The 19,151-nt window shown below is 42.1% G+C and overlaps 1 protein-coding gene across 5 annotated transcripts; it reads left to right on the forward strand.

The window, feature by feature from the left end:
• Positions 1 to 2,722: 2,722 nt before the first annotated feature.
• On the forward strand, positions 2,723 to 18,798 carry ACTR8 (actin related protein 8). Of its 5 annotated transcripts, XM_086697922.1 has the most exons (14): positions 3,062 to 3,445; positions 4,856 to 4,942; positions 5,916 to 6,086; positions 7,330 to 7,440; positions 8,098 to 8,202; positions 8,756 to 8,929; positions 11,338 to 11,431; positions 11,649 to 11,781; positions 13,233 to 13,386; positions 14,391 to 14,486; positions 15,496 to 15,636; positions 16,573 to 16,837; positions 17,550 to 17,713; positions 18,516 to 18,798. In XM_086697922.1, exons 4-14 carry the CDS (start codon positions 7,369 to 7,371, stop codon positions 18,657 to 18,659), a joined length of 1,542 nt encoding a protein of 513 aa, XP_086554048.1. In that variant the 5' UTR covers positions 3,062 to 3,445; positions 4,856 to 4,942; positions 5,916 to 6,086; positions 7,330 to 7,368; the 3' UTR covers positions 18,660 to 18,798. The 5 variants fall into 5 exon arrangements, with proteins under 5 accessions (XP_086554045.1, XP_025772016.2, XP_086554048.1 ...); XM_025916231.2 differs by lacking the exons at positions 3,062 to 3,445; positions 4,856 to 4,942 and adding an exon at positions 2,724 to 2,978; XM_086697920.1 differs by lacking the exon at positions 4,856 to 4,942.
• The last annotated feature ends 353 nt before the right edge of the window (positions 18,799 to 19,151 follow it).

Raw genomic sequence — 19,151 nt, forward strand, 5'->3', positions numbered from 1 at the left:
CTGGACATGCACATTCATAGCAGAAGGAAACCATCAAGAGGTAGAGGACTGACCGTGCGGGACAAGCAAATGAATGTGTATGTCTAAACGAGAATTGCTCTGTGTCCTCACAGACAGATGAGGTCGTGCTGGGAATTCCCTCCCCAGGGATCTGGCATGACTGACATGCAGTTCTATAAATGCACATGTTTGTCTCATTCTTTTTTGTATAGTTTATGAAAGTATTAATATAGTTTTAATAAGTAAATATTTTTAGGTTACAAAACTTGACTTGTCATCTTTGTATAATTAAAAAACTCCAAATTTGAAGAAAAATAAAAGGTTGTGTATTCAGTACAACTAGTGTCACCTTTTTAACTTCTGAAATACTATTCACTGTTAATTTGTTCTCATTTATAAATAAATCACATTGTATTTATTTCAATAGTATGCATACAATTTTACCTCAAAACATATTTGTCCTGTGAATCTTTAATACAAAATATCGGATTTGCTACCGAATATAATTAGGGTATTTATAAAGCCATAACCAACAAACCTGAGCCACATACAAAATGAAGATTGGCTAGGTGGGTTTAATATCATAGGCTTCTGTGCAGTCTTCACAAACTTGAATTCTAAACCATTGCTTAAGATACTGCCTATTGGCTTTCACCCCCATGAATGCTAGTAACTCTCATATTCTTTCACTAGAATGGAAGCTCTATGAGGTTAGGGATTTTTGTCTTTTTTACCCCAGTGCTTTGAATAGTGATTAAGCGTGATAGGCACTGCAATATTTGTTGGAAAAACGAATAATACAGATAATTCTGCTTTGTGTTCAGCAGTCTTTGAATTTTTTTTTTTTTAATGTTTATTTATTTTTGAGACAGGGAGGGACAGAGCATGAACAGGGGAGGGTCAGAGAGAGGGAGACACAGAATCTGAAGCAGGCTCCAGGCTCTGAACTGTCAGCACAGAGCCCGACGTGGGGCTAGAACTCACAGACCGCAAGATCATGCATGACCTGAGCTGAAGTCGGCCGCTTAACCGACTGAGCCACCCAGGTGCCCCCAGCAGTCTTTGAAACAAAGTTTCAGGTAAAAGCATTTTTATATTTATTTAGAAGCATTTATTTAACCCTGTTTGTCAGGAAATGAGGATGTAGTGGCATGAGACACTGGTCTTCAAACATGGAAAGGGACAATTATAACACAATTTTAAGGAGAAGAATAATAAAGACAGTTTATTGACCACTCAAGCCCGTGAGACATTTTATCTTTTACTTATTGTTAATTCTGATGCACTGGGTTAGGTAGATGACATTGCATTATACAGATAACATGCAAAGGGTCAGCAAAGTTTTATGATGTCCAGATTGGCTGGTGAACGGCAGGGTCATTCTGTCAAATCTCCACCTAAGGCTGTAGTGGGGAGGAGACCAGGGCAGAGTCTCAGGAAGTGACAGGCTTCTCTGTGCATGTGATTGGTGATCCCTGCCGCCCTGCCCCTGCCCAGCACTGCTCTGCAGTACTCTTCTTTAGGGTTATCCTATAGTCTGACTTCATCAGATCTCAAGCAAGCTAAGTACAGATTTAATTCTGCTTCGAAGGAAATAAGATGACAAGGTAACTGGGGGAGTCTTCTCGGAGGTGACATTTGAGTTGAGACAGGATGAGAATGAGCCAGCTGAGGAAGAGCACCCAAGGCAAAGGGAACAAGAGCAATGGTCCAATGAAGGGAAGGGCTTGGCACGTGTGAGAAGCTGAAAGAAAGCAAGGGTAACCGAAATGCCAACAGAAGGAAAGAGATGAGGTGAACTTAAGAGGTAGCAGAAACTGGGTTAAGAATGGCCTTCTAGGCTATGGTGAGTTTGTTTAGATTCTGTTCCATGAACAAGGAGAAACCTTGAGAGTAAAGCGTGGGTTTAATTTTTGTCCAAGATAACTCACAGGTGGTATTAAGTGGAATGCTGCATACATGGTATTGATTACTTCATAATTTAGAAGTTGACATTTGGGCAAGTGCATTAAGAACACATTGCAGGAGGACAACATGGAAGCAGGGAGTTGGGTTAAGAAGCTGTTGCAGTCCAGGTGAGAGGATAGTAGTTTGGACTAGGTAACCCTAGGGATGGAGAAGTGGATTCATTCAAGATATATTTTAGAGACTGCAGGATTTACTGATAGATTGGACAACTGCAGAATCAAAGTGATGTTTACTGAGATGGTGAAAATGGGAGTAGGCTGGGGGCGGAGGGGATGGCGCGGGTATCAAGAGTTCCAGTTTGGGCGCATGTAAGTTTGCTATGCCTTGTGGACATACACGTGGAGATACCAAATAGGCTGTTGGTTATCAGTCTGGATCTCAGGGTCACCTCCAGACTGGAATCATGAACCTGGGAGTCATATTCACATGCAAAGCCATGAAACCGGATAAAGTCATCCAAGGGGTGCGGAGAGAGGCGCCCTAACTCAAAACCTTAACATCAGAAGCTGTTCTGAACCTAACCAGCGCAGTATGAGGAAAACTAGGAGCAGTTAGGGTCTAGGAAACCAAGAATAGAGGCTTCCTATTGTGAGAGCAAAACGCGATGCCGGGTGTAGCGCTCGAAAGGAAAAACAAGGAGGCTTCGGGCATCCCACCGCCAGGACAAATCACAGCAACACCCACCCATCCACGCCCCACTCCCGCCCCGTCCTCCTCTGGACAGCGCCGCCCCTCCGGTTTCCCGGAAGCCTCTGGGGCGGCTGTCCGTCGGCCATCTTGGTTGCCGGGCACCAGGCTGGGAGGCTGCGCGTGCGCGGGGGCCCAGCCGGCTCCGGCGGGCGCGGTGCGTCCCTGAGGCTGGAGGTCGGGGTTTGTCAGCGGCCGCGATGACCCAGGCGGAGAAGGGGGACGCTGAGAACGGGAAAGAGAAGGGCGGAGAGAAGGAGAAGGAGCAGCGCGGCGTGAAACGACCCATCGTGCCAGCGCTGGTGCCGGAGTCGCTGCAGGAGGTGCGGCGCGGCGCAGGGGGCGGGTCTCGAAGAAGGCCTTCCGGTTGGGCGGAGGTGAAAAGGCAGGCGGCGAGGCAAGGTTTCCGGCCCCCACCCTCGTGGCTGGCGCGGGTGGTGGTTGTCTCTCCGGTCCGCCGCGGTATGGGCCCCGGGCCCTTGCCTGCCTTCCAAGCAGCTGTGGAGTGTCAGTGAGCGCAGGTGGAGTTTAGCGCCGGGCAGGGACACTTGGCGGTGCAGGCGTTTTCCTGTGTGAAGGCTATCTTTGGGAGTGGAGGCCGATTCCAGCATAAAGCAAGGAAAAGGCAGACGATCGTCTGAATGGACAAGAAGAGTTTGTCAAAATCAGAACAAGATGAAGTCATACCAACCAGAAAAAATTATTTGTCGTAGCATGGCCGGCAAAGGACCTGTGTGTGTGTATTCCTACTGATGAATGAAAAAATACCAACATTCCCATAGGAAAATGGGTAAATTCACAGCAAAAATAAGGCATTTACGTGGTCAGAATTTCATGTTGGACATCTGTGAGGCAGCTTCCTAACTGGTGGCTGGGTTAAGGATAACACCCAATTGTTCAGGCAGCTGTAGGATGTTTAGCACCGTGCTGGCTCGTGGGAATCCCCCAGGGTGATAGTTACTGTTGCCCTGGCCTGTTTCTCCGCCCTTCTAGTTGAGGGGGCAGGCTGGATGGTCTGTATGGGCCTTGCACATTCCCACCATGTATGATTCTTTAGCATTCTGTGACTGGGAGGCAGGAGGGTAGAGCTCACAGTTGGGCAGCAGGTATCAGGGCATATGGTGTCAGATGGGCTAGTACAGAAGGCCATAGGGAAGTGTTGGGCACACACAGCAGGTGTCTCCTCTGGCCCTGATGGTCTGAGAAGGTTTTAAAGGAAATGACGTTTGAACTAAGACCCAAAGAGTGATTAGGAGTTAGGGGAAATCTCGGAAGGAGAACAGTGTGGAAGAGACCTGGGTCAGGAGAGGAGATCAAGTGTTGGTGATCAGGGTGTCTGGAAGTGAGGAAGAAGAGGGAGCGAGAGGTGGGACAGGAGATTGTAGTGGGGCCTATCATGAGAGGCATAAAGAAAGAGTCTGGTCTCTTCTGAAGGCAGTGCAGAACTTTGGAAGGTTAGACAGACCCTGGGCTGCAGGATTAATTCGCTTAAGCCTCACAATAGCTCTGTGAGGTAGGAACCTCATCCAGAGCAAGGAAGTGGTGCAGTATGAATTTGAAGACAAATCTGTTAATCCAGATCCTGGGCCCTTAACCACTATAGCAACATTTCCTTAATCCAGTCAGTTGTAGAACACCCTTTAGTTTTTCCATGTTGTGTATGGTTTTTTCATATCCATTATTTGCTTAATAACTTCTTTTACTTGGTCTTATTTAAGTAATAATATTCAGGAAGTGATGTATGGGATGTACTGTCTAGTTTTTTCCTGAAATGTTAAAATAAATATGTAGTTGTTAAAAAATATTTGTCCGTGCTTTGGAAAACTGCCATTACTACCTCAGAGCTCTCTGATCAATGTGCTGCAGCCTGTGTGCCATTAATGAGGTACAGGTATCTCCAATGGCAAGCAGTTTCATCTTTTCACTCCAGTCTACTGGACAAATGTCTGCCATAGCACAAAAAAGCTTGGGAAGTACTGTTTAACATCACGCCAGCCATGTGAAAGTGCTGCTTTCAATATCTCCTAGGATCCTGTGCGCTGTGCACTGGGCATAGTGAACAAGACAGAAGTGATCCCTTTTTACATGAAGGTTTTTATCTGTTGGGAGGGCAGACAGTAAAAAATTACAAGAAAAAGGGTACCATAAGGTTATATTGTAAGGGGACAAGCAAACCTAATCTGATGACATTTAACTTCAGAACTGAAGGGGAAAGTAGGATTTACCAGGGAGAAAGGACGTGGCAGGCAAAGGGAGCTGCCTGTGTGAAGATCTGGAAGTCAGAGTGGTGAGTTAAATCAAGAGATAGCTAAAATTAAAAAAATTTTTTAAAAATGTTTATTTACTTTTGACAGAGAGAGATGGTATGAGTGGAGGGAGGGGTAGAGAGAGAGGGAGACACAGAATCTGAAGCAGGCTCCACGCTCTATGCTGTCAGCACAAAGCCGACGAGGGACTTGAACTCATGAGCTGTGAGATCATGACCTGAGCTGAAGTCCGATGCTTAACCAGATGAACCACCCAGGTGCCCCAAGAAATCAAGAGAGATCTAGATTAGGAAGATTAAAGAGAAAGGAAGTGGTCCTCAAGTAAGGTTAGAGAAGTAGACAGGGTCTTGATCTCAGAGGTTCCTGACTGTATCTTACGGGCAAACTATGGAAATGTTTTAAATGGATACATACAAGAAGACACATCTGTAGCTCAAGGGCAGCTCCTTACTAGCTAAGGAGTCGTGCAGGAATGGTGGCTCTCCCTGGAAATTCTGAATCAGAAAATGTGTAGTGGAGGCTTGGAATCTAAGCATCTTTAAGTGATTCAGCTTTAGCTAGTAGTACTTCACTAGTCATGGTATTTCCCACGTGTATTCCTTGCCTGTGACCCCTAGTAATCTGAAAGTTCTCTGGTGGTCAGGATTTTGTCTTGGTCACCATTGTACCCCCAGTACCTAGCACAGAAATGCCCAGTAATTATAGGTTAACTTGCATTAGATAATTATGGTTTTGTTCATTTAAACAAATACTGACCTGTGTACTGTGGTCAGATCCTGGGAGCACAGAAATACTAAAAGAGTTTGCATTCAGGCAGAGAGCAATAATTGGATGCCTCTCAAAGAGCTACCTTCAGTGAATTATTTTGATACCTTTGAGTCTGATAGTCATAGGAAACTTAACTTCTTAGTCTTGCCTGTTACCTACCTGTTATTTAACTTGTTACCTGCATATTATTTACCAAGGTCACACTCCTGTGTTTTGTATTTGCAGCAAATCCAGAGCAACTTCATTGTTGTCATACACCCAGGTTCAACAACCCTAAGGATTGGGCGAGCTACAGACACACTTCCTGCTAGCATTCCTCATGTAATTGCACGAAGGCACAAACAACAAGGGCAGCCACTATACAAGGACAACTGGCTCCTAAGGGAAGGACTAAATGTAAGTCAGAAATGGAGGATCTGGAGAGAAAGCCCAAGGTGGTTTCTTTGGGAGAGCTTACACATTCAGGTATACACAGTATACTTGAATAAACATCTCCATCTTCATAGCTTTTATGCGTTTTAAAATAATAACATCATTCAGGGTTACAAGTAATATTTTTCATCTGAGCTAGCGGTGTTAGATTGTACAGAAATAATTACAACAAAAGTAAATTAAAAATTTTTTCACCCATCAATATGAATTGGGTATTGATGAAGGTGATGTCACTCACTTAAAATAATGCCTTAAGGTCTGTATTAACTGACCGCCAAATTTTTCTCTTGCAGATACTTACAGTGTATATTGAGCTTGTATTTTCAATCTATAAGTAAATTGAATTGTTATAATCAGTTACTACAATCTTAGGTCAAATTGTAATCTGAAGGCAGAACTACATATATCCTTGTAGGTAGCATTTACTTTATCTTATCTTGCAGATAGTAATTATGAGAAAGTATTTCATGGTAGATGTTAAAATATATATTTTGCATCGTAATCTACGTTTAAGTTTTAGATCGAAGGTAGTTTTAGGAATTTGCAGTTTCTATACTTCGAATAGTAAACTTTAGGATTTTTTTTTTTTTTTAGCATGACTGGAAGACTGTGTAAGTCCCATTTCTAAGCCTAAATGTAACTTGAGAGTATAAGAGTCTAAATTCATTTATATTTTTGGATCTTACAATTCTTTTGTAGGGCATAAATGTCAGGAGTAAAAGTTGATAGGAAACAATAACTTTTTCACAGAGATGTTTACAGATCTATTCCTTATAATGTCACAGCAACTTGAATACCTGCTGATTAAACAAAATAACACATGAGTGAATGTAGCATTGTTACAAAATCGAGAATAATGAGAATTATGTACATGTACGGAAAAGTCTCTGAAATACTTTATAAATACAAAGTAGCTATCCTGATCAGTGCTGTGAAAAATTTTGTCATTCATACTTCCTTGAGGTTATGGATTTTTGCAAATAGTTGGGTTTATGGGTGAGGGTTCCTTTCTGACTTTTTAATTTATAAATAGTGAAATGATTACTTTGAGTTCTTAAGATTGATACGTATGACAAAGATTAAGGAAATACTGCTACTTGTTGATGAGGGAGCATTTCTTCTTAGTGGATTAATTTAGTAGTTTGCCAAATTGCTTTCTCTTTTCACTGAATCCTTTGTACTGCTTATCTCTCACTTTTCCCCCCAGAAACCAGAAAGTAATGAACAAAGACAAAATGGCCTTAAAATGGTGGATCAAGCAATATGGTCTAAAAAGATGTCAAATGGTACAAGACGGATTCCCGTGTCCCCTGAACAGGTTCACCCTTAACTCTTTCTTCAGATTTATTCTTTAACTGCTATTGTGTCATAATGCCAATCGTGTGCTCTCTCAGTTTCATTATGCAAATTAAAGATAGGATTTCCTTAAAAGAGGAAGAAAAAACCATTCATAACCACCTACAGAATATCCAAATCAGTGTCACAAATGCTTGGGCATGCTGAATAATTGAAAAGATGGTGTTTCTTATGGCAAGTTCATAAACATGTATAGTTTATCTGATGGTCTTAAGTGTATAATTCCAGGATCTGTAAGAACATGGGAAGCTATGTTCTTCCTACATTTGTCATTTTAATATGATAAAAAATACTGTTAGGAGTGGACGTGAGTTGGTATGATACACAAATGTGTATTCAGTTTTAAGCAGAGTATAGTAGTGATTTTGGACTGGTTATGAATCACAGTCTAGGTTTTAAAACCATGGGTAAAAAATCACAATTGTAGAAAAGGCCAAGAGAATCTTCCTGTGACCAGTCAGTATTTTGCCAGATATTTAGGGCTTGTGATTACATTTTGTAATCTACTATATCTGGTATGTGAGAGAGGAGAAAAGAGGACTCATGCTACATTTCTCCTTCCCCCTCTCCTTTTTTCTTGCAAAAATTCAGAGAGTTTTCTGATGTTCTTTTATTTCAGGCACGCTCCTACAACAAGCAGATGCGACCTGCAATTTTAGATCACTGTTCTGGAAATAAGTGGACAAACACGTCTCATCACCCTGAGTTTTTGGTGGGAGAAGAGGTAGGGAACTTTGCAGCACCATCCAGTTCTAGTTGTTTCCTAGAATTCACCATCTTCCATCTTCCTTGCAGGCCCAGATACTCACACAGGCTCCTGTGATGTTAGGTACTCCACTCTCAACATTTAGAATAGTGAGCAAATGGGGGCGCCTGGGTAGTCGGTTAAGCATCTGACTTCAGCTCAGGTTCGTTGAGTTCAAACCCCGCGTTGGCCTCTGTGCTGACAGCTTGGAGCCCAGAGCCTGCTTCGGATTCCGTGTCTCCTTCTCTCTCTTTCCCTCCCCCGCTCATTCTTGTCTCTCTCTCAACAACAACAACAAAAAAAAAAACATTAAAAAAAATTAATTAGAATAGTGAGCAAATGTTAATCGTAACTCTGGTCTTAGATTTTTTTTTTTTTATGAAATTTATTGTCAAATTGGTTTCCATACAACACCCAGTGCTCATCCCAAAAGATGCCCTCTTCAATGCCCATGATCTTAGATGTTTAAATGTGAATTCAGAAAATGCCCAAGAAAAGTTTAACAATGTATTCATCTCCCTGTCTTTTCTAGGCCTTGTATGTTAATCCATTGGACTGTTATAATATTCACTGGCCTATCAGAAGAGGTCAGTTAAATATTCACCCAGGACCTGGGGGCTCCCTTACGGCTGTTCTGGCAGATATTGAAATAATATGGTCTCACGCAATACAAAAATACTTGGAAATTCCACTCAAAGATTTAAAGGTGAGCTAAAATTCCCAGTTACTTGGATTGCCTTTAAGAGTCTTGTCTTACTTGTGTTTAAGTACGTATTCCTGAGTTGTTTGTAATCTAGTGTCCTTGAAGCATTCTCAGCCTTAAGGTGTGGAGGGTATCTTCCTTCTTGGCTGACTTCAGTTCCGGTGCCTTCTCTTTTTCTTACTGTTTCTTTGGTGTCTGTCTCTACTGCTCTGCAACCAGCAAACTTGCTCATGTTTATGCCTTCTCTCTGGGCCTTTTTTGGGACATATGTTTGTCTTATTTTTTTTTTTTTTTTTTTTTTAATTTTTTTTTTTTTTCAATGTTTATTTATTTTTGGGACAGAGAGAGACAGAGCATGAACGGGGGAGGGGCACAGAGAGAGGGAGACACAGAATCGGAAACAGGTTCCAGGCTCCGAGCCATCAGCCCAGAGCCTGACGCGGGGCTCGAACTCCCGGACCGCGAGATCGTGACCTGGCTGAAGTCGGACGCTTAACCGACTGCGCCACCCAGGCGCCCCTGTCTTATTTTTAATTTCACAAAATTTGTTTTTGGTTTTGGTTTTCTTTTTTAATCGAAGTATAGTTGACATACAATGACACGTTAGTTTCAGGTACAGCACAGTGTTTTGGCACCACTATACATAATGCTGCATTTACCCCAAGTGTAGCTACTGTCTGTCCCCATACTGTGCTGTTACAATACCGAGGACTGTATTCCCTATGCTGTATTTTTCATCCCCATGACTTATCCATTCTATAACTGGAAACCTCTATCTCCCACTTTCTTTCACGCATTTTTCCCATCCCCCACCTTCCTTGCATCTGGCAACTACTAATTTGTTCTCTGTATTTATGGGTCTGTTTCTGCTTTTTTGGTTTTTCATTTGTTTTGTATTTTAGATTCCACATGTAAGTGAAATCGTATGGTATTTATCTTTCTTTGACTTACTGTACTTAGCATAATACCTTCTAGGTCCATCCATGTTATTGCAGATAGCAAGATCTCATTCTTTTATATAGCTGAGTAATATTCTATTATATGTATATACCAATCTTCTTTATCCATTTATCTATTAGTGGACACTTAGGTTGCTTCCATATCTTGGCTGTAGTAAATAATGCTTCACTGAAATTAGGAATGCATATATTTTTTAAAATTACTGTTTTCATTTTCTTTGGGTAATAGTAGTGGAGTTACTACTACTGTGGATTGTGCGTTATTTCTATTTCTAATTTTTTTTGGAATCTCCATTCTGTTGTCCGTAGCAGCTGTACCAATTTACATTCCTACCAACTGTGTTCCTTTTTCTTCACATCCTTGCCAACACCCGTTATTTCTTGTCTGTTTGATGCTAGCCATTCTGATAGTTGTGAGGTGATATCTCATTGTGGTTTTGATTTGCATTTGCCTAATGATTAGTGATGTTGAGCATCCTTTCATGTGTCTGTTGGCCATCTCTATGTCTTTGGAAAAATGTGTCTATTGAGGTCCAGGGCCCATTTTCTAATTGGATTATTTGTTCTTCTGGTGTTGGGTTGTAGAAGTTCTTTATATATTTTGGCTGTTAATCACTTACCAGATATATCATTTGCAAATACCTTCTCCAATCAGGTAAGGTTGCCTTTTCGTTTTGTTGATGGCTTTCTTCATTGTGCAAACGTGTTTTACTCCAATAGTTATAACTATAGTTATAGCTATAGTTATATAGTTATAGCTTATAGTTTATAGTTTATAGTTATAGCTATAGACTTATAGCTCCAATAGTTTAGTTTTACTTTTGCTTCCCTTGCCTCAGGAAACCAGAAAAATGTTGCTAAGGCTGATGTCAAAGAATTTGCTGCCTGTGTTTTCTTCTAGGAGTTTTATCATTTCAGGTCTCACATCTCCATTTTTAATTCATTTCTAATGTATTTTTGTGAATGGTTTAAGAAAGTGGTCCAGTTTCGTTCTTTTGCGTGTAACTGTCCAGTTTTTCCAGCACCATTTGTTGGAGAGATATTTTCCCATTGTATATCCTTGCCTCCTGTGTCAAATTGACCATATATGTGTGGGTTTATTTCTGGGTTCTATTCTGTTCATTGATCTATATGTGTATTTTTGTGCCGGTATCATACGGTCTTGATTAGTATAGCTTTGTAGTATATTTTGAAATCTGGGGTTGTGATACCATTTGACAAGTTTTTAATAATTTAAAGGGAAAAAAAAAATCCTCACACAACTTCAACATTAGTGTTTTCATTAAACCCCAAAGATAGCAGGGGGGTTGAGGTTTTGTTTCGTGCCCCTAATCATTGTTGCCGTCCTTTAGAGAGAATCCTCTCTGAAGACAAATGTAGTGACAATTATTTTGACCAGACTTTCGCATTAACTGTTTTATCTTTTTTTTTCCCCTTTGTTTTTCTTTTTAGTATTATAGATGTATCTTGCTGATTCCTGATATCTATAATAAACAGCATGTGAAAGAACTAGTGAATATGATCTTAATGAAGATGGGTTTTTCAGGTATGTCCTATATTCCAGAGAAATCTACCTGAAATGAGATTGGTTTTCTGTTTTTATTGACAAAGTTAATCTAATTCACTGCTTTCTTGAAATGTTTATTCTGAGAGGATCTGCTGTGCTTGGACGATTGCTCAGGGGTTTCCAGACTTTAACTGAATGTCTGTCTTACGATCTTTACTGCTGCCTAGCTGATGGCTCCTCTGCCTTTGTGTCTCAGGGATTGTGGTCCATCAGGAGTCTGTGTGTGCCACCTTTGGAAGTGGTTTAAGCAGCACTTGTATCGTAGATGTTGGAGATCAGAAGACAAGTGTGTGTTGTGTGGAGGATGGGGTCTCTCATCGGAATACTCGGTAAGGACCTTGGAAGGTGGCTTTCTCTGCTCCTTCTCCCCTCACAGCCTGTTCAGCTATAAAGCGTCACAAGTTAGAAATGAAATTTTTTTTTTAATTTTTTTTTTTTTACATTTATTCATTTTTGATAGACAGAGAGAGACAGAGCACAAGTGGGGGAGGGGCAGAGAGAGAGGGAGACACAGAATGGGAAGCAGGCTCCAGGCTCTGAGCTGTCAGCACAGAGCCCGATGCGGGGCTCGAACTCACAAACCGCGAGATCACGATCTGAGTGGAAGTCGGACGCTTAACAGACTGAGCCACCCAGGGGCCCCTTAGAAATGAAATTTTTATAAGGAATTATATTCACAGTTGTGGAAATACAAATTCTAGCAAGGCTACAGAGCACTGATTTTACCTTTGCTGTTGGAATTCTCTGCTGTGAGTTCACATCAGCAGCTCCTGAAGATCCCTGCTTGGCGTAGTGTTAGCTCTGTGTCTTGCTGTGGTCTGGAGTGAAAATACCAATTATGCTCATAGCAAAGTTTTATTTAGACAAGACGTGTAGGGGAAAATAGGTTTTCAGGTCTGAATTCTCTAACTAGCTAGCATTTGAGTATTTGCTTTTGTCGTAATTGTTCAGTGAGTGATGAGTAGCTTCCTTGTCTGTTCCCTTTGTGATGTCATCACTGATATGAGAGATATCAGGCACAAGTTTGCTGCTTGTCCTTCCGTAGACAAGCCCAACACAGGCAGTGCACATACAGGTTCTCTGTAACATCTTGTGCTCCCAGGATGGCTTCTTCAGGATGCTGTAGTTCTTATCCCTCACATAGGTAGTTTGAGTCACAGGATAGAGAAACATTGGAAAGCGGGCCTAACCAGTCCATGAGGAAGGTTAATCTCTATTGCTTCCCACCCCAAGTTATGGTGCATTCGAAAACCCAGTGTGAGTTATTGTGGCTCATCCACTGTTTGTATTGGCTGATGCCGTTGGTTCTTAAAGTGTGGAGAAAATACTGGACCTAGGTCTCCTGCTGCTAAAATAACATAGCAGTGTTCTTTCCGAATTGTAGAACCATTCAGTTAGGGGGTAGTACACTCTAAACTTTCTTCCCATGAGTTTGTCCTATGATGTCACTGCCTGTGAACTTGATATGCTGGTGAATACAAGACAGGCAAACAGCTAGTGTATGATAAACATAGTGACTTAGGAATGAGCTGCATTTAGTCATGTGTATTCTGTTTCTTGGACTTTTTGCAAATAGCATGACTGCTCCTAGGTGCCCGCCCCTGGTTGTGTGCTGGAGTCCATTTCTCCATCCCATCCGTCCATCCTGTCCTTTCAGTCTATTCATGCATTAGACATCTTTTGAGACTTGTCATGTTTCTCTGCATGATGGATTTTTTGAAACGCCCTGTGCACCTTCTTGACTGACAGATTACCCACCTGCCTTTTCTTTTAACTCTAGGCTCTGTCTGGCGTATGGGGGCTCTGACGTGTCACGGTGTTTCTACTGGCTGATGCAGCGAGCTGGGTTCCCTTACCGAGAATGCCAGCTAACAAATAAAATGGATTGTCTTCTTCTACAGCACCTTAAAGAAACTTTTTGTCATTTAGATCAGGTGGGAGCAAAATCAAAATTGCTGATTATTTTTATTTCCAGGAAAAATTTAAGACATTTAAAAGGCAGTTAAAAATGTAACCATGTTGGGGTGCCTGGGTGGCTCAGTCAGTTGAGCATCTGACTTCAGCCTAGGTCATGATCTCACCGTTCCCGAGTTCGAGCCCTGCGTTGGGCTCTGTGCTGCCACCTCAGAGCCTGGAGCCTGTTTCAGATTCTGTGTCTCCCTCTCTGTCTCTGCCACTCCCCTGCTTGTGCTCTGTCTCTCTGTCTCTCTTTCTCTCTCTCTCTCTCTCTCTCTCAAAAATAAACATTAAAAAAAAAATGTAACAATGTTATGCCACCCTTTCAACCCAAGTTGACAGAGCCTTGAAGTGGAAGCTCTTAAGGAGTGAGGGTGTTTTGGTAAGGTCAGAGCCATCAGGATGTGTCTCAGGCTCTAAAAAATACAGCTGTCTTTTTTAAGAAAGAGTGTGTAAGAAATTCCTTTCTTTTTAGGATCTTTGATCATTCCGATAAAGGTTGAAGATACACCTTTACATGTAATAAATACATAGGTGCAGACATTTAATAAAATGGCATCATTTGAAGCACTTAATGTTGCCAACATTGTTGTATGTGGATTCCTACCTTTTTATGCATTGTGTCAGACTTTTTTTCCCTAACATTTTTCAGACTATCTAATTCTGAATAATGGAATTTTGAGGAACCTAAGACGGGTAGCATTTTGCAGTTATTGAGAAAATTTGCTTATTGATTTGGGTAATTGTATTCGTATGTCTCAATAATGAAAAAAAAATGCAGATGGTAGAAATTTTGGAATTGTTAAAAGGGAAGCAAGGTACATTTTGACTCTTATTTTACTAAGTTCCAGGTGGAATGGTACAAAGTTGCAGGGCAGTCTTGTTATAAGTGAGATTTGGATTGTGGAGAGGCTTAACTATAATTTGAGGAGTTTACATGCACTTTTACTGGCTCACTGACAGCATCTTTTCCTGGAATCAGGACATCTCTGGGCTTCAGGATCATGAGTTTCAGATTCGACATCCGGATTCCCCTGCCCTACTTTACCAGTTTCGATTAGGAGATGAAAAACTCCAGGTAACATATGGGTGTATATTTCTGTGGGTAGAAAGAAAGCTGACCTGGTTCACTCACACTGAGAGAATATGCACTTGTGTGAAACCTCTTGAGGTTAGAATGTCAACTGGTATAGATTAGCTGCTAATCCAGCTTTTTTTTTTTTTTAAACATTATGTTTAGTGTTTATTTTAAAAAAAAAAATTTTTTTTTTTAGTCTTTATTTTTGAGAGGGAGAGAGAACATGAGCAAGGGAGGAGCAGAGAGAGAAGGAGACACAGAATTTGAAGCAGGCTCCAGGCTCTGAGCTGTCAGCACAGAGCCTGACACGGGGCTCAAACTCACAAACCATGAGATCATGACCTGAGCCGAAGTCTGATGCCCAACTGACTGAGCCACCCAGGCGCCCCTGTTTAGTGTTTATTTTTGAGAGAGAGAGGGTGAGGGAGGGAGGGGCAGAGAGAGAGAGAGAGGGGGAGAGGGGCAGAGAGAGAGAGAGGGAGACAGAGAATCCAAAGCAGGCTACACGCTGTGAATGCAAAGCCTGGTGTGGGGCTTGAACCCACCAACGGTGAGATCATGACCTGGGCCAAAGTCAGACACTCAACCGACTGAGCCACCCAGGTGCCCCTGCTAAACCAGCTTTTAAGCCACTGATAGAGTACAGATTAGAATAGATGATGAGGGCCATCTTTTTAATTAGCTGCTATGTGATTTGTTACTATTTAGAGAGAGAAGGACTGTTCTTATTAGGAAATTATAAAGTAGCTTATTTGCCACTTGCATTACACGTTTTGACATTTCTCTTTGTGGTGTCACATCACTCATTCAGTTGGATGATTTCTGTTAAGTTTTCTGGCCTCTTGTGCAATAAAGAAATAATGCTACTCCCAAAAGAGAATGTTTATTGAGTCTGCCTTCTAGGATCTGATCTGCCAATTTTTTTTGGGGAAGGACAGAATTTAATAGATCATTTTTTTTCAGAAAGCCACGTGTCCTTGGTTGATCATTCTTTTCCTTACTTGCACAGGCTCCAATGGCTTTGTTTTACCCAGCAACTTTTGGAATTGTTGGACAGAAGATGACAACCTTGCAGCACAGATCCCAGGGTGACCCTGAGGATCCTCATGATGAGCATTATCTGCTGGCCACGCAGAGCAAGCAAGAACAGGTCTGCAGAAATTCTGGTGTGAGAGGAGACAGCTTGGTCCCTGCGGAAGTTTGTCCGTGATTAGTGGGTCGGCGCAGTCACTGCAGTCTACTACATACTGAAGCCAATACTGTTTTTAGAACTGGAGATGTGATGAAGTCTAAATTTCAAGTCAGATGACAGATTTTTTCATTCAGCAGACATGAAGCCAATTTTCAGAATACCAGTCCACAAATTTAAAAGTTAATTTAATAAAGATATTTATTTTTGGTGTGAAAGCTATCTACTTTTGAATGTTTATCCAGTAGTGAGTATTTTTAGTAAAATCTCACCTATTTTAAAATTATAATGTAAAAGGTATGTGGCCTAGGCAAAAAGCTGAATTCTTTTGTCCAGAGCTGATGATCCAAGTAATAGGATGTCTGATACAGGGGCACAAATGAAAGGTCTTCTCCCCCAGTGAAACAGCAGCTCAGGATGGAGAGAGGAGGGCTTATAAACCTTTTCTAGTCTTTGTCCCTGTCCCAATGGTGAGCATGAGGTGGTTGGATAAGGTCTGAAAATGAGGATTAGGTAGGAGGCACAGGCACAAGAATTCTACTGAAATTCTCCACGTAAAAACTCAGTTCAAGGGGGAAATGTCCATGTCACTGTCATTTCAATTTGCAAATCCAACCAGTAATAGTTGTGAGACTTTCCCTTCTTGCCAATGGCTGCTTTGGAATTGTCAGCACACCCTCATCTTTTGTACACCACGTCTCACTCCCAGGTGATCTGGGAGTGGGTGCAGGTGCTTGGCCACCTGCTAGTGTGTATTCCCTCTGCACCACAGTGGTGGACCTTTGTTTTATAGTAGTATAAAGTAGTGTAGTAGGGAGGGGTGGGGTCTAGCTGGAGAACATCAGCACTATTCTGTTACACTCATACCATCCATTTGTCCTTTTGTTTGATTTAAAGTCTGCAAAAGCTACTGCTGACCGAAAGTCTGCATCCAAACCCATTGGATTTGAAGGGGATCTTCGTGGCCAGTCCTCTGATCTTCCAGAAAGACTCCATGCCCAGGAGGTGGATTTGGGATCCTCCCAGGGAGACTGTTTGATGGCCGGCAATGAATCTGAAGAGGCTCTCACAGCACTGATGTCCAGGAAGACTGCCATCTCGCTGTTTGAAGGGAAGGCCCTGGGCCTGGATAAAGCCATTCTTCACAGCATAGACTGCTGTTGTAAGCACGTTGTAAGATAGCAGTTAGGTGAATTGGTTCAGGCTAGGGTGTGGTTGTGCTGCGTAGCATATGCATTGAAAAACTGTTGGGCACATGCTTTGTGCCTGCGTTGTCCGGTGTTAGGAAGTGGTTCCCAGCCTTGTTGAGCATATAGCCTAGTGGAGGAAACCAAAGAAGTTAAATTGTCACACAAGTGTGAAATTACAACTCTGACTGGTGCTGCAAAGTTGAACAAAAGGGAAAATTGAGCTGACTCTGAGAGCTTCTGATTGAGGGACTTAATAGGGGATTTTTACTGGTAGGAGGAGGTATAGATGGTGGGAGGCAGGGAATCTTAGGGAAGAGCCATTTGAGAACGGTCTAGGAGGTGAGAAGGTCACCAGGTGGCATTCCAGGCAAAGGAAGAGGCCTGTGTGGAGGCCAGCGTGGCTGGGAGGTGAGATGCCAGGATAGGGCTGGAGAAGCAGTGAGTCACGCCACAGTAGACTTTGTAGGCCCCTGTAGAAATTTTGGTCCTAATCCTGCAAGTTGCAGGGTGGGGGGTGCAGCAGCATGTTCACTTTGGTGTTTTGCAAGGTTCTTCTGGCTGCATTGTTGAGGGTGGGTTGGAAGAGAGCTTTGAGGAGCCTCAGTTGTCCAAATGAGATGGTGGTGGCTTGGCCCAGTGGTGGATATGGAAGAAAGAGTGGAAGGAATATCATTGTCTTTTCAGCATCTGATGATACCAAAAAGAAGATGTACAGTTCCATCCTGGTGGTAGGAGGTGGTTTGATGTTTCATAAAGCTCAAGAATTTCTGCAGCACAGAATTCTCAACAAAATGCCACCTTCATTCAGGCGAATTATTGAGAATGTGGACGTGATCACAAGGCCCAAGGTCTGTTGTCCATGGTGCAGTTGGATTGTATGTGAATGAAACCAGCACTGATTCTAATTGTAATAAAATCCTGGAAGGCATGAGCTTGCGTCTGGGCAGCTCTTGAGGGTGTGGGCAAGTGGAAAGATTTCTTTCAGTAGGTCACAGATTTGGTGCAAGGAGCTCTGGGTGGGCACCTGGATTCCTGGGTGTTAGACCTCGCTGTGCTCTCCAGACCAGCACGGCTGGCTTCCAGAAGCCATGCCTTTGGAAAAGGACTGGGTGGGCAAGGAGAAGACTGGTGGGTCTTGGCCAGAAAAACTTCAGTTTTAGCTTTCATGTTAAAGATCTGCTGCTGGTCCCCAGACCAGGGCATCATTAAGGATCCTTTTGGCCTGAACTATCTTGGAAAGAAACATAAGCCCAGGAATTTAGAAAGAGATTGTATCTGTATTTCATTATATCTCACAAACAGTTCCTGGAAATGTTCTTATTTAATTTTAATCCTGAGGGAGGGATTACGGGATACATTTACTCCCCTCTAACTTCAGAATAAGTAATTTCCTTATGTCTGTTTCTGCGTATGGGGCCTATTGGTGGAATAATAGTAGTAGCATCTTCAATAATAAACACTAAAAAGTTTTCCTGTCAGTTGGAACAGAGAGATGTCTGTAGTTCATGGGTCCTGCATGAATGAGTCTTTAATGCAGGTTGAAAATCTGGCTGTTTTAAGTATTGATTCAGCAGGTTTTTTTTCTACTCCCAAATACAAGGAAATTATTAAGTATACGTCTTGTCTGCTTTTGCTGTGTCACTGCTCTAGGACATGGATCCCCGGCTGATTGCATGGAAAGGAGGGGCCGTGCTGGCTTGTTTGGACACAACACAGGAGCTGTGGATCTATCAGAGAGAATGGCAGCGCTTTGGTGTCCGCATGTTACGAGAGCGAGCTGCTTTTGTGTGGTGAAAGTGGGCAGGAAGTCAGTGTTGAAGACCAAAAATAAGCATCCTGGTATAAAGACTCTTAAAGAATATATGTATTTTAATTTATTGACTCAGATGCTTAAGTTTCATGGAAAATAAATGAATTTTAACTTTTATGTTGACAGCAGGACTTTGGTGTGAAATTATAAGCAGTTTTTGTAGTCAGGACATTTAAGGATAAATGTGAACTTAGTCTTCAGTGGCAAACTCTCCTGCCCCTTTCTCAGGGTGGCAGGAGCTCCCTGATGACAGGAAATGTTGCTGTTGTATGGCTCTCATATGTATGCCTTGGTTTAAGTTGACCTCAGTGTCCTCAGACAATCACATGCAGCCATAGGGGTGGGTATATGACTCATGTACCTGAATCCTGAGAACTGTCCAGTCATGCCATTTCCCTCATGTGTTATAGCAGGCACACATGTTGTGACTCCTCTGTGGTCTTGGAATTCCAAATAAGAAGAAAAAAAGTTTTTTT

The sequence above is a fragment of the Puma concolor genome, chromosome A2, assembly GCF_028749965.1.
Source record: "Puma concolor isolate L17-30 chromosome A2, mPumCon1.1.hap2, whole genome shotgun sequence".
NCBI classification, from domain to species: domain Eukaryota; kingdom Metazoa; phylum Chordata; class Mammalia; order Carnivora; family Felidae; genus Puma; species Puma concolor.

Coding starts and splice junctions, on each gene's coding strand:
- ACTR8 (XM_025916231.2), top strand. CDS start 2,856: ATGACCCAGGCGGAGAAGGGGGACGCTGAGAACGGGAAAGAGAAGGGC. Junction 6,087..7,329: donor TCCTAAGGGAAGGACTAAAT/GTAAGTCAGAAA, acceptor TTTTCCCCCCAG/AAACCAGAAAGTAATGAACA. Junction 14,487..15,495: donor TAGGAGATGAAAAACTCCAG/GTAACATATGGG, acceptor TTACTTGCACAG/GCTCCAATGGCTTTGTTTTA.